Genomic DNA, 12,473 nt, shown 5'->3' on the forward strand with positions numbered 1-12,473 from the left:
GACCCACCTATACCCTCAGTGCCAATCGGTATAGTAGCCTGACCCGCCTGCAACTACTATGACAATCTGTATTACAGCCGGACTTGCCAGCATCTGCCGTGGCAATTTATATTACAGCCGAACCTGCCAGCATCTGCTGTGCCAATTTGTATTATAGCCGGACCTGCCAGCACCTGTCATGCCAGTCTGTACATCCGCTGGACCTGCCATCACTTGCTATGCCAGAGTGCATATTAGTCGTATCATTCCGCACCCACCAGTGCCTGCCTGAATCAGCTGTTTTTTCTCTCTAGGCTGTTCCAGCTGCCAGTCCCTTAGGGCCAGCTGCGGTGCGTCCGTGATCTGTCCTGAAGTAATACCTGGTGTTCATCGGGAGCCAAGCCTTAATCCACCATCAGGGTCTCTAGTGAAAGGTCAGGTGCTCACATAGTTATGCCCCTCCAGGCTCTCATCGGACCGTGGCACAGTGGTTCCACCATTCCAGTTACATTTAGCTTTATTGTGACTGTAAATGTTTTTCTTTATCTTGTCTAATTTGTCAGCAACATATATTGAAAAAAGAAACCTACTTTCCCATGTGAATTTTTTGATGCTTAAGAAGAATTGATTTCCTTGTAAAACATTTCCCACATTCAGAACATGAAAATGGCTTCTCCCCTGTGTGACTTCTCTGATGTGTAGTAAGATGCGATTTCTGGTTAAAATATTTCCCACATTCTGAACATGAAAATGGCTTCTCCCCTGTGTGACTTCTCTCATGGATTATATAATGTGCTTTTTGGTTAAAATATTTTCCACATTGGGAACATGAAAACGGTTTCACTTCTTTGTGACCTCTCTCGTGTTTAATAAGATTTGATTGATCAGTAAAGCATTTTCCGCATTCTGGGCATGAAAATGGCTTCTCCCCTGTGTGAGTTCTCTGATGTACAAGAAGATCCGATTTTTGGATAAAACATTTCGAACATTCTAAACACGAATATGGCTTCTCCCCTTTGTGACTTCTCTGATGCTTGCCAAGATTTGATTGATCTGTAAAACATTTCCCACATTCTAAACATGAATATGGCTTCTCCCCTGTGTGAATTCTCTGATGCAAAACAAGATTTGTTTTGTGGTTAAAACATTTTCCACATTCTGAACATAAAAATGGCTTTTCTCCTGTGTGACTTTTCTCATGTTTATCGAGATGCGATTTCTGGATAAAACATTTCCCGCATTCTAAACATGAATATGGCTTCTCTCCCGTGTGAATTCTCTCATGTATAACAAGATATGATTTATGGCGAAAACATTTTCCACATTCTGAACATACAAATGGCTTTTCTCCTTTGTGAGATCTTTGAGAATCCACAATGCGAGTTTCCTTTTCCTTAACAGTTTGTGATAAATGAGAAGATAGGACCTGTCCAAGAGCCTTAGATTGTAGATCTTTGTTGTGAAGAGCTGAGGTTTCATGTGAAAAAATGCCATGTTCTTCATGTGTATATTGTGTGATGTCAGAATCTTCTTCTTTGAAATTGGTTGATATCAGATGTTTCTCCGAGATCGTAGTTAAGTCATCTGCAAAGAACAAAATTTATTACTATCTTTGAACAATTTAACCATATACTTTTATCACCTTTTTGTACTTCATATTTTGATGCAACTTAATTTTTTAAAACTAGAATGTGTCACTTTATGTGGCGATGCCATTTACTTATCCAAATGACAGGTGGTGGGACTGGTACGGGTTGATGTGAATATATAGTTATTTTTTTAACCCCATGTTTATTATGCTGATGGTCCAAAGAGATCCCAGAACATAATAAAGAACATTTGCTTTGCTCTGAATAACCTTTTTGTAAATCTAATTTCTCTGCCAAATTTAAGCGTACTCTCAAATTCGAATCTTCGTAGATTCACTCATTTCTAATATATACATCTGTTCATGCTATTATTTTTCATGTTCATATTGGACTGTGGCACGGTGCACATTGTAGATTCAGACTGAAGGCAGCACAACTATGAGGGCAAACATTACGAAAAAAGAGTAAGGAGACATGTGAAAAACAAACCATAATGTGAATTAAACCTCAGATTTTTCAAAGTGACCTCTTTTACTTTGATGACAACTCCACATCCTCTTGGCATTTTCTCCACCAGCTTTATAACCTGCAATGGCTTCCAACAGTCTTGGAGGAGTTCCCAGAGGTGCTTGTTGGCTGCTTTGCCTTCACTCTGTCCAACTGATCCCAAACCATCTCCATTGGATTGAGGCAGGGTTATTGTGGAATATAAGTCATCCAACGCAGCCCTCCATTAATCCAACACATGTAAAAACCATCTGCTCACCTTTTCTGAGTTTTACATAGATATGGCAGTTAGGACTTAAAATCTCTAATTTTGACTTATTGCACTACAGTACAGAGTTTCACTTATCTAATGTGCAGTCCTCGTCCCTAACAACTCTATTCTCATTGTTCTCTATAGCAATTTCTTCACAGCAATTCGACAATTAGGACTGCTTCTCACAATCTCCTCTGGACAATTCATGTTGATACAGTTGTGCTCAAAGGTTTCCATCCCCCGGCACAATTTTTGCTTTCTTGGCCCTTTTTCAGAGAATATGAATGATAACACCAAAACTTTTTCTCCACTTATGGTTAGTGGTTGGATGAAGCCATTTATTGTCAAACTACTGTGTTTTCTCTTTTTAAATCATAATGACAACCAAAAACATCCAAATGACCCTGATCAAAAGTTCACCCCATTTCTTAATACCGTATATTGCCCCCTTCTAACATCAATGACAGCTTGAAGTCTTTTGTGGTAGTTGTGGATGAGATTCTTTATTTTCTCAGACAGTAAAGCTGCCCACTCTTCTTGGAAAAAAGCCTCCAGTTCCTGTAAATTCCTGGGCTGTCTAGCTTGAACTGCGCGCTTGAGGTCTCCCCAGAGTGAATCAATGATATTGAGGTCAGGAGACTGAAATGGCCACTCCAGAATCTTCATTAGGGACGCTAATGAAGCAAGAGGAGGTGGCGCCCGGCGCGCACAGGCCCGGAGTGACGGCTGTGCTGCGTCTGATTAGGGGGGAAAGAACCGCCCCTGGGACGATTTCACGGTACACATTTTATAAGCGTTTATTTCAGCGTATGCAGGGAGCATAACTAAAAGATCCACCTTGTCAGAATGCAGCATTAGTGCTGCACAAGGTGGCTCTTTTAGTTACAAACGCATGGGGGGGTGGGGGGGTGACAGGTTCCCTTTAACAAGAAGTTACCCGACACATTAGTAAATAAGTGTAAATAATGGATTTTTCCACACAGCATTTTGCTGCTGTTTTTGGATGTGTTTTATCATGTTCTGGCTGATTGACTTCAAGCGCATTGTAAAATTATATATTTAAAGATTTTTAGCACATTATTAAAAAACCCTATAATAATATGGAGTCAGCTCCACCACTGAAATTCTAGTGACAGGTTCCATTTAAAAACTGTTACACAGCAGTAATCAGTAAAACAATAGAATACACAATTGTAATCTGCATCTACTACTCACCGAAGCGGTTATCGGTAGGGATCCCCTCTTTACACCACTCCTCTCCCCAGACATCCATGTCCTCTACTTTTATTATTATGTCTGGAGCATTATTATGGTTCAGATCTTCATCCTGATTTAAAAAAAATGCAGAAGTCAAAAGAAAATTATAGACATTTTTTGTTTTGTCACCACATTTTGGACAACGCGAGGGCCTTGCGTTTGCGCATTTTTTATTACTTTTTTTCCCCTGGTCACAAATTTTATTACGAGGATTATGGAGCAGGTTATGGACCCATTTTACTATTGCATTTATGCCTTTTGATATCTAGTTTTTGGTGATTTTACCTGTTTTTCATTTGCGCCTTATTCTTTCAATTTGCAACTTTTTTAAAGACTATTTTATGTGTAGGGTAGTTAGAGGCGCAAGTGTAACAGGGAACGTATCAGCTGCAAATATAAGACAACACCACAGGGATGTCAGAAAAAGTTCCAGTTAAAAGGTATCAGCGATTTGCGCTTTGAATACCTTCCTAAGAGAGGAGTGGGACAATCAAGCGGATGTATTTAGTAAGATGTATTAGTAAAGTGTTGTAAATACGTCACCAAAAGATTTTAAGAGAATCAAAGACAGTAATGCAGTTTAGGCCAACCAGTGGTTAAGAGGATGTCGTAATATGTGGTCTCACTGAATTCTGCTGATATTGTTACTTAGGTCCTCAAAATAAATCCAAGGTCCTAATGCCTATTAGACATAGTATGAGTATCAATCATCATCAAAAAAGAGGATTCAGTAGACAGATGGTATTATAAGGGTATTACCTTTCCCCTGGATGGTGAAGTTGCAGTATGATCTTCTATAGTCAAGAAGTAGAAAACCTTTGGCTGATGTCCACACTGTTCTAGAAAGTGGCTTACGGCTGCTGTTAAGTCAGTATAACGGAGCACTGTCCCGGCCGATGACAAGCGCTCTGTGCAGCTCTTCTTCATCAGTGTGCGGGTGTCTGTGCGCCGCGGTACAGTCCAGGGAGGTTGCAGTGTCTGGGATGCAGATAATATAAACATAAGGATGAATGACCTCGGGGAGATCAAAACATCCAACACCGCGGAGACACCATCAAGTGTTTCTCAACGCAGAGAGCCAGAACACTGCCCCCATCCCTTATGGGAAATATGCAAATGCATGTGGAAAAGCCACGGAGACACCATCATCACGTGTTTCTCAACGCAAGCAATAAATAGCCAGGTCTTTCACCGGGAAGGAACAACCACGGGAAGGGCAGCATCCAAAAAGGAAAACCACCTATGCCAAAACATGGTATCCATCCACAGACAGCTGTTTCGGGGTATTTGCCCCTCAACAGTGTGGAGTAGGAAACTGGCTATTAGGAGCAGTGCCTAGTAAAAGGACTATAAACATAAGGATGAATGACCTCGGGGAGATCAAAGCATCCAACACCGCGCAGACACCATCACATGTTTCTCAACACAGTGATCCAGATGGGGGCAAGTGACTCGACGAATTAAGAGCCGCGTTAAGGACCAATTACCCGTTTCCTGCATGGTTTCCTTCGTCTGGACAGCGCTCCGTTATACTGACTTAACAGCTGCCTCAATCCACTTTCTTGAAAAGTGTGGACATCAACAAAAGGTTCTCTACTTCTTGACTATAGAAGATCATACTACAACTTCACCAACCAGGGGAAAGGTAACAACCTCATAATACCATCTGTCTACTAAATCCTCTTTTTTAATGATGATTGACACTTTTACTATGTCTAATAGGCATTAGGACCTTGGATTTATTTTGAGGAACTAAGTACGAATATCAGCAGAATTCAGTGAGACCACATATTACGACATCCTCTTAACCACTGGTTGGCCCAAACTGCATTACTGTCCTTGATTCTCATAGAAATCGTTTGGTGACATATTTACAGCACTTTAATAATATATTTTATGTGTTTGCCTGTTTGTTTTTTTTATGTTCGGCATAGTGGGCAGGGTATGGAGTTTTCAAATGTTTTTGGCTGATTTATCAGGTGCGACATTTTAAAAATTCAATAAACTTTTGCCCAAACATACACTACTCCCCTCCTGGAATCATTTTCTGTACATTTGAACTCATTATCCACCCCACTGCAAATTTTGCAACATTTTAGGAGAATGTGACTTAAAAATAAAGAGTTTTTCAAATTTTGCACAAAATTTATCAACAACGTGCACCAATTTTTTCACCAGTCTTGATGAGGAGGTGTGTGATGAGGGAAAATCTGATAAGTGGCGTGACCCTCTGTGCGCCATCCCAGAAATTTTACTCCAGCTCCTGATTGGAGTAAGATTTTTGGTGTAAGGAATCATCATGTATTAGACGAGCTGTGGTGTCGCAACTCCACCGCGCTCCATCCTGTCCCAGCTCCACCCACTTTGGTGGAGCTGGTTGAAACTGCCATAAATACACCAAATTGTTTTATTTTTAAAGCAATTTACACCATGCGTATACATTTGATTTGTATCTTACCCCGTGTACTTTTTATGTATTGTGAATATCTGTGCATGACATTGTAGAAGATGAGATGAAGGATAGCTTCGGTATTGGGTGTATTACTTATGGTGGTTGCGGAATCAACCATTGTATTTCATGGAATAAATGGTGAAGTTATATTCTCTTGTGAACTAGTTGGGATTGTGTGACCCTTGGAGGATGATACAATACCAAACTTTTAACAAGACCTTCATACTTCGTAGTGAAACATTTCATGAATTCCGTCTCCATCTACCTGATGATCCAGAGGGAGAAGAGGACGGGGACATCTCTCCGGTGTTGTCCTCTCACTGGAGAGGACTAAAAGAAAAACATACAGGGACTGAATTCAGTGTTCACATACAGATAATTATAGGTTGTGTATATTTAGTCCTGTCTATTACCTGGTGATGTGCGGGACTGGGGAACCTCCATCATCACGTCCTTGTAGAGATCCTTGTGTCCTTCTAGATAATCCCACTCCTCCATGGAGAAGTAGACGGTGACGTCCTGACACCTTATAGGAACCTGACACATACAATGATACCGTCATCCCCCCGATTCCTCCATAGTGTCACTATATAATGTCCCAGCATTCCCAGCAGCGTCACCTCTCCAGTCAGCAGCTCAATCATCTTGTAGGTGAGTTCTAGGATCTTCCGGTCATTGATGTCTTCATGTATCCGGGGGTGCGGTGGAGACCCCGGGATTGGGCTCAGGGTTCCCCCCCGTCCCTGAGACACAAACGCCTGACATTGGTCATTGGAAGTCTTCTTCACCACTGTGTAATCCTATTTATGGAGAGACACAGTAATAGATATCACTACAGACATGATATTAACAGAGATGAGAATTATGTGAAAAATTCTGATGATGCCACATCACCTCTCCAGTAATCCAGAAGAGGATGTCTAGGGTAAGGTGAAATATCCTCTCTGCCATCTTGTCCGGGGCCTTGTACATTCTTTATGGGTCCGTCAAGACAATGATTCAATATAGAAAATATCAGAGCTGCTGTATGGAAAGGAGACGAGCCTTTCAAAATCATATAAACCTCCAAAATACTACAAATAATTAAGAAATAAATAATTAACATTTAGCGTGTGTTTCTACTTTCAGGTTCTTTTGGTGACAGTTTTGTAATTCAGGAGCGGACAGTAAACAGATGACTTGTATAAAAGGGAAGACGGCGACCAGAAACACTTGTAAATAATTACCGCAGCAGTTTTTTATGTCCCTTTTCTTTCTTGTCTTGTGATATTTCTTTCCCCACAGTTGTAGGACTTTACAGAGCGAAAAAAACACAACTCCATCTACCGTGTAGAGATAGTTCCCAGGGATATATCACTTTCTCTTTAATTGAAGCTGGACCCCCAACTATCTAATATTGATGACCTATCCTAAGGGCAGACATTTGATAACACAATCCTGGACCTCTTTTTAACCTGATAATAAAGATGAGGGAATCTTTAGAAATTCAAATTTAGTAGCCGCAATCATTATAGCATGAAGAACCTAAAAATACATACATATACTGAATATACATATATAATACATATACTGTATATACACAATACATATACTGAATATCTACTATATAATTGTCTAAGGGTCACTTCCGTCTGTCCTTCTGTCTGTCACAGATATTCATTGGTCGTGGCCTCTGTCTGTCATGGAATCCAAGTCGCTGATTGGTCTCGCCAGCAGCCTGTCATGGCTTCCACAACCAATCAGCGACGGCCATAGTCCAATTAGTCCCTCCCTACTCCCCTGCAGTCAGCGCCCGACGCCCACTCCATACTCCCCCCAGTCACCGCTCACACAGGCTTAATGCCAGCGGTAACTCACTGTTACCGCCGCTATTAACCCTGTGTGACCAAGTTTTTACTATTGATGCTGCCTATGCAGCGTCAATAGTAAAAAGATCTAATGTTAAAAATAATTTTAAAAAAAATAAATCATCATATACTCACCCTCCGGCGCCTTTCCCACTCCTCACGACGCTCCAGTGACCGCTCCAGCAAGGTGGCAGGTTCCGGTGCTAAGGATGGTATGCGACAAGGACCTTCCATGACGTCACAGTCATGTGACCGTGACTTCATCACAGGTCCTGCGCGCCTGCGCGAGTAGGACCTTCCATAACATCACAGTCATGTGACCGCGACGTCATCACAGGTCCTGCGCGCCTGCGCGAGTAGGACCTTCCATAACATCACAGTCATGTGACTGCGACGTCATCACACCCTGGTACCGGAAGCTGGCGACAGAACTACAAGGGGCCCTCAGTTCGGAAGGTGAGCATATGTTTATTTTTTATTTTTTAACCTGTGACATACGTGGCTGGGCAATATACTACGTGACTGGGCAATATACTACGTGGCTCTGTGCTGCACCAATCCACCAGAGTCAGGAACCCAATTCCTAAAATCAGAGACGTGGCAAGGGTATATTAATCCTTCAAAGGATTTCATATCCGAAACGCGCATCGGGGTGCGCTTTGGTCGGATTTCATATTGCCATTAAAGGTACAGGTACTCTCCTGAATCATTTTTTCCTCAATCACTTCTTGTGTTTACCTTGTGATTCCTCTCACACTGTGGTGCTTCCTGGTCACGTTGTATGCAGTTGATTTGCACTATTTGCACTTTATATTTTTGTAGGTTGGCCATATGATCTGAATACATTTGTACTGTGGGCTATTAATTTTTTATAAAATCCCATAGACAATTTAATTCATTATTTTTCAGCACTCGTTACATACACTTTTTTACTTATTTTTGGTATTTATTTTTTATGAGAGTCCTGTTATTAACCCCCCCCCCCTTTTTTGGCATACTTCATATCTACCTATATTTTTATCCATATTTTTGTGATTTTAATATTGTGATTGTATTTTTATATCCTTCCATATGTGCACATATTTATATGTTATCATCATTACCTAATAAAGATATATTATTATTATAAATATACCCTTGCCACGTCTCTGATTTTAGGAATTGGGTTCCTGACTCTGGTGGATTGGTGCTTTACTGTTGTCAAGTGGTTTCCACTTATTTTCTTTGTTTTCACTGGGGCTTTCTATATAATTGTTTATTTTAAGACATTTTAACCTTATATAAATATACATCGCCCTTTTGTGTTAACATTTGTGGCTCTGTGCTGTATACTACGTCGCTGGGCAATATACTACATCGCTGGGCAATATACTACGTGGCTGGGCAATATACTCCGAGGACATGCATATTCTAGAATACCTGATGTGTTAGAATCGGGCCACCATTTAGTACATATATAATACATAATACATATACTGTATATACACAATACATATACTGAATATACACACAGTTGTGGGTTGGCTCACTCGGCTGCACACGGAGGTAGACAAGGGTGATCAAGAAAGAAAAAAACAGCTCACCTGTAGTGGCACGTGGTTTGCGGAAGCACGGAACCCGTGTAGTCTCACGTGCAGTCAAATACAAAAGGAAGGAAAGTGCTCCAGCTTCCAATAAAAATCCAAAATTGATGGAATCAGGTATAAAAAAGCGTCATGGCAGAACAGTGTTCACAAAGGCATCTGTAGCAGCTACACATTTCGAACACACTCCGAACAAAAGCCAAAGCAAATGACCCAAAACATACAGCCAAGGCAACAAAGGAGTGGCTCAAAAGGAGCGCATTAAGGTCATGGAGTGGCCTAGCCAGTGTCCAGACCTTAAAGGGACACTGTCACCTGAATTTGGAGGGAACAATCTTCAGCCATGGAGGCGAAGTTTTGGGGTTTTTGATTCACCCTTTCCTTACCCGCTGGCTGCATGCTGGCTGCAATATTGGATTGAAGTTCATTCTCTGTCCTCCATAGTACACGCCTGCGCAAGGCAAGATTACCTTGTGCAGGCATGTACTACGGAGGACAGAGAATGAACTTCAATCCAATATTGCAGCCAGCATGCAGCTAGCGGGTAAGGAAAGGGTGAATCAAAAACCCCACCTCCATAGCTGAAGATTGTTCCCTCCAAATTCAGGTGACAGTGTCCCTTTAATCCTATAGAAAACTAATGGAGGGAGTTGCCAAGCGACAGCTTCAATATCTTAATGATTAAGAGATGATCTGCAAAGAAGAGTGGACCAAAATTCCTCCTGACATGTGTGCAAACCTCATAATCAACTACAAAACATGTCTGACCGCTGTGCCTGCCAACAAGGGTTTTGCCACCAAGTATTAAGTCTTGTTTGCCAGAGGGATCAAATACTTATTTATCACTGCAAACTGCAAATTAATTTATATAATGTGATTTTCTGGATTTTATTTTTGATATTCTATTTCTCAATGTTAAAATTAAAATTAGAGACTGTTCATGTCTTTGTCAGTGGGCAAACTTACAAAATCAGCAAGGGATCAAATACTTATTTATCCCACTGTATATATACATATATACTCTGCAGACACACATTATATATACTGTAGATAGACACTACAGTATATCTATATATATAATTGTCTAAGGGTTTTTCCGTCTGTCTGTCTTTCTGTCTGTCTGTCTGTCTTTCTGTCTGTCTGTCCTGGAAATCCCGCATCTCTGATTGGTCGAGGCCGCCAGGCCTCGACCAATCAGCAACGGGCACAGCGACGATGATGTCATAAAGGACGTAGACATCCTGCGTCTCTGATTGGTCGAGGCCGCCAGGTCTCGACCAATCAGCAACGGGCACAGCGACGATGATGTCATAATGGTTGCCATGGCGACGATGATGTCATAAAGGTTGCCTCGGCCAATCAGCGAAGGACACAGTCTGCCGCAAATTCTGGAATCATCATTGTCCATATACTACGGGGACATGCATATTCTAGAATACCTGATGCGTTAGAATCGGGCCACAAACTAGTATATAATATATATACAGTGGGGCAAAAAAGTATTTAGTTAGTCAGCAATAGTGCAAGTTCCACCACTTAAAAAGATGAGAGGCGTCTGTAATTTACATCATAGGTAGACCTCAACTATGGGAGACAAACTGAGAAAAAAAAATCCAGAAAATCACATTGTCTGTTTTTTTAACATTTTATTTGCATATTATGGTGGAAAATAAGTATTTGGTCAGAAACAAAATTTCATCTCAATACTTTGTAATATATCCTTTGTTGGCAATGACAGAGGTCAAACGTTTTCTGTAAGTCTTCACAAGGTTGCCACACACTGTTGTTGTTATGTTGGCCCATTCCTCCATGCAGATCTCCTCTAGAGCAGTGATGTTTTTGGCTTTTCGCTTGGCAACACGGACTTTCAACTCCCTCCAAAGGTTTTCTATAGGGTTGAGATCTGGAGACTGGCTAGGCCACTCCAGGACCTTGAAATGCTTCTTACGAAGCCACTCCTTCGTTGCCCTGGCGGTGTGCTTTGGATCATTGTCATGTTGAAAGACCCAGCCATGTTTCATCTTCAATGCCCTTGCTGATGGAAGGAGGTTTGCACTCAAAATCTCACGATACATGGCCCCATTCATTCTTTCATGTACCCGGATCAGTCGTCCTGGCCCCTTTGCAGAGAAACAGCCCCAAAGCATGATGTTTCCACCACCATGCTTTACAGTAGGTATGGTGTTTGATGGATGCAACTCAGTATTCTTTTTCCTCCAAACACGACAAGTTGTGTTTCTACCAAACAGTTCCAGTTTGGTTTCATCAGACCATAGGACATTCTCCCAAAACTCCTCTGGATCATCCAAATGCTCTCTAGCGAACTTCAGACGGGCCCGAACATGTACTGGCTTAAGCAGTGGGACACGTCTGGCACTGCAGGATCTGAGTCCATGGTGGCGTAGTGTGTTACTTATGGTAGGCCTTGTTACATTGTTCCCAGCTCCCTGCAGTTCATTCACTAGGTCCTCCCGCGTGGTTCTGGGATTTTTGCTCACCGTTCTTGTGATCATTCTGACCCCACGGGGTGGGATTTTGCGTGGAGCCCCAGATCCAGGGAGATTATCAGTGGTCTTGTATGTCTTCCATTTTCTAATTATTACTCCCACTGTTGATTTCTTCACTCCAAGCTGGTTGGCTATTGCAGATTCAGTCTTCCCAGCCTGGTGCAGGGCTACAATTTTGTTTCTGGTGTCCTTTGGCAGCTCTTTGGTCTTCACCATAGTGGAGTTTGGAGTCAGACTGTTTGAGGGTGTGCACAGGTGTCTTTTTATACTGATAACAAGTTTAAACAGGTGCCATTACTACAGGTAATGAGTGGAGGAAAGAGGAGACTCTTAAAGAAGAAGTTACAGGTCTGTGAGAGCCAGAAATCATGATTGTTTGTTTCTGACCAAATACATATTTTCCACCATAATATGCAAAAAAAATGATAAAAAAACAGACAATGTGATTTTCTTGATTTTTTTTTCTCAGTTTGTCTCCCATAGTTGAGGTCTACCTATG

The 12,473-nt window shown here is 41.5% G+C and overlaps 1 protein-coding gene across 1 annotated transcript in view; it reads right to left on the reverse strand.

Moving 5' to 3' along the window:
* LOC138666863 (zinc finger protein 420-like) overlaps nt 1-7,009 on the reverse strand; it is a 54,213-nt gene extending 47,204 nt beyond the window's left edge. Inside the window, exons 1-6 of the mRNA XM_069755043.1 lie at nt 6,932-7,009; nt 6,658-6,837; nt 6,451-6,574; nt 6,303-6,367; nt 3,544-3,655; nt 570-1,563 (exon numbers count right to left, since the gene is read on the reverse strand). Of these exons, the coding sequence (XP_069611144.1) occupies nt 570-1,563; nt 3,544-3,655; nt 6,303-6,367; nt 6,451-6,574; nt 6,658-6,837; nt 6,932-7,009 (1,553 nt within the window). The remainder of the gene's footprint in view (nt 1-569; nt 1,564-3,543; nt 3,656-6,302; nt 6,368-6,450; nt 6,575-6,657; nt 6,838-6,931) is intronic.
* Between the last annotated feature and the right edge of the window lie 5,464 nt (nt 7,010-12,473).

This window comes from Ranitomeya imitator, chromosome 2, assembly GCF_032444005.1.
Source record: "Ranitomeya imitator isolate aRanImi1 chromosome 2, aRanImi1.pri, whole genome shotgun sequence".
Classification (NCBI taxonomy): Eukaryota; Metazoa; Chordata; class Amphibia; order Anura; family Dendrobatidae; genus Ranitomeya; species Ranitomeya imitator.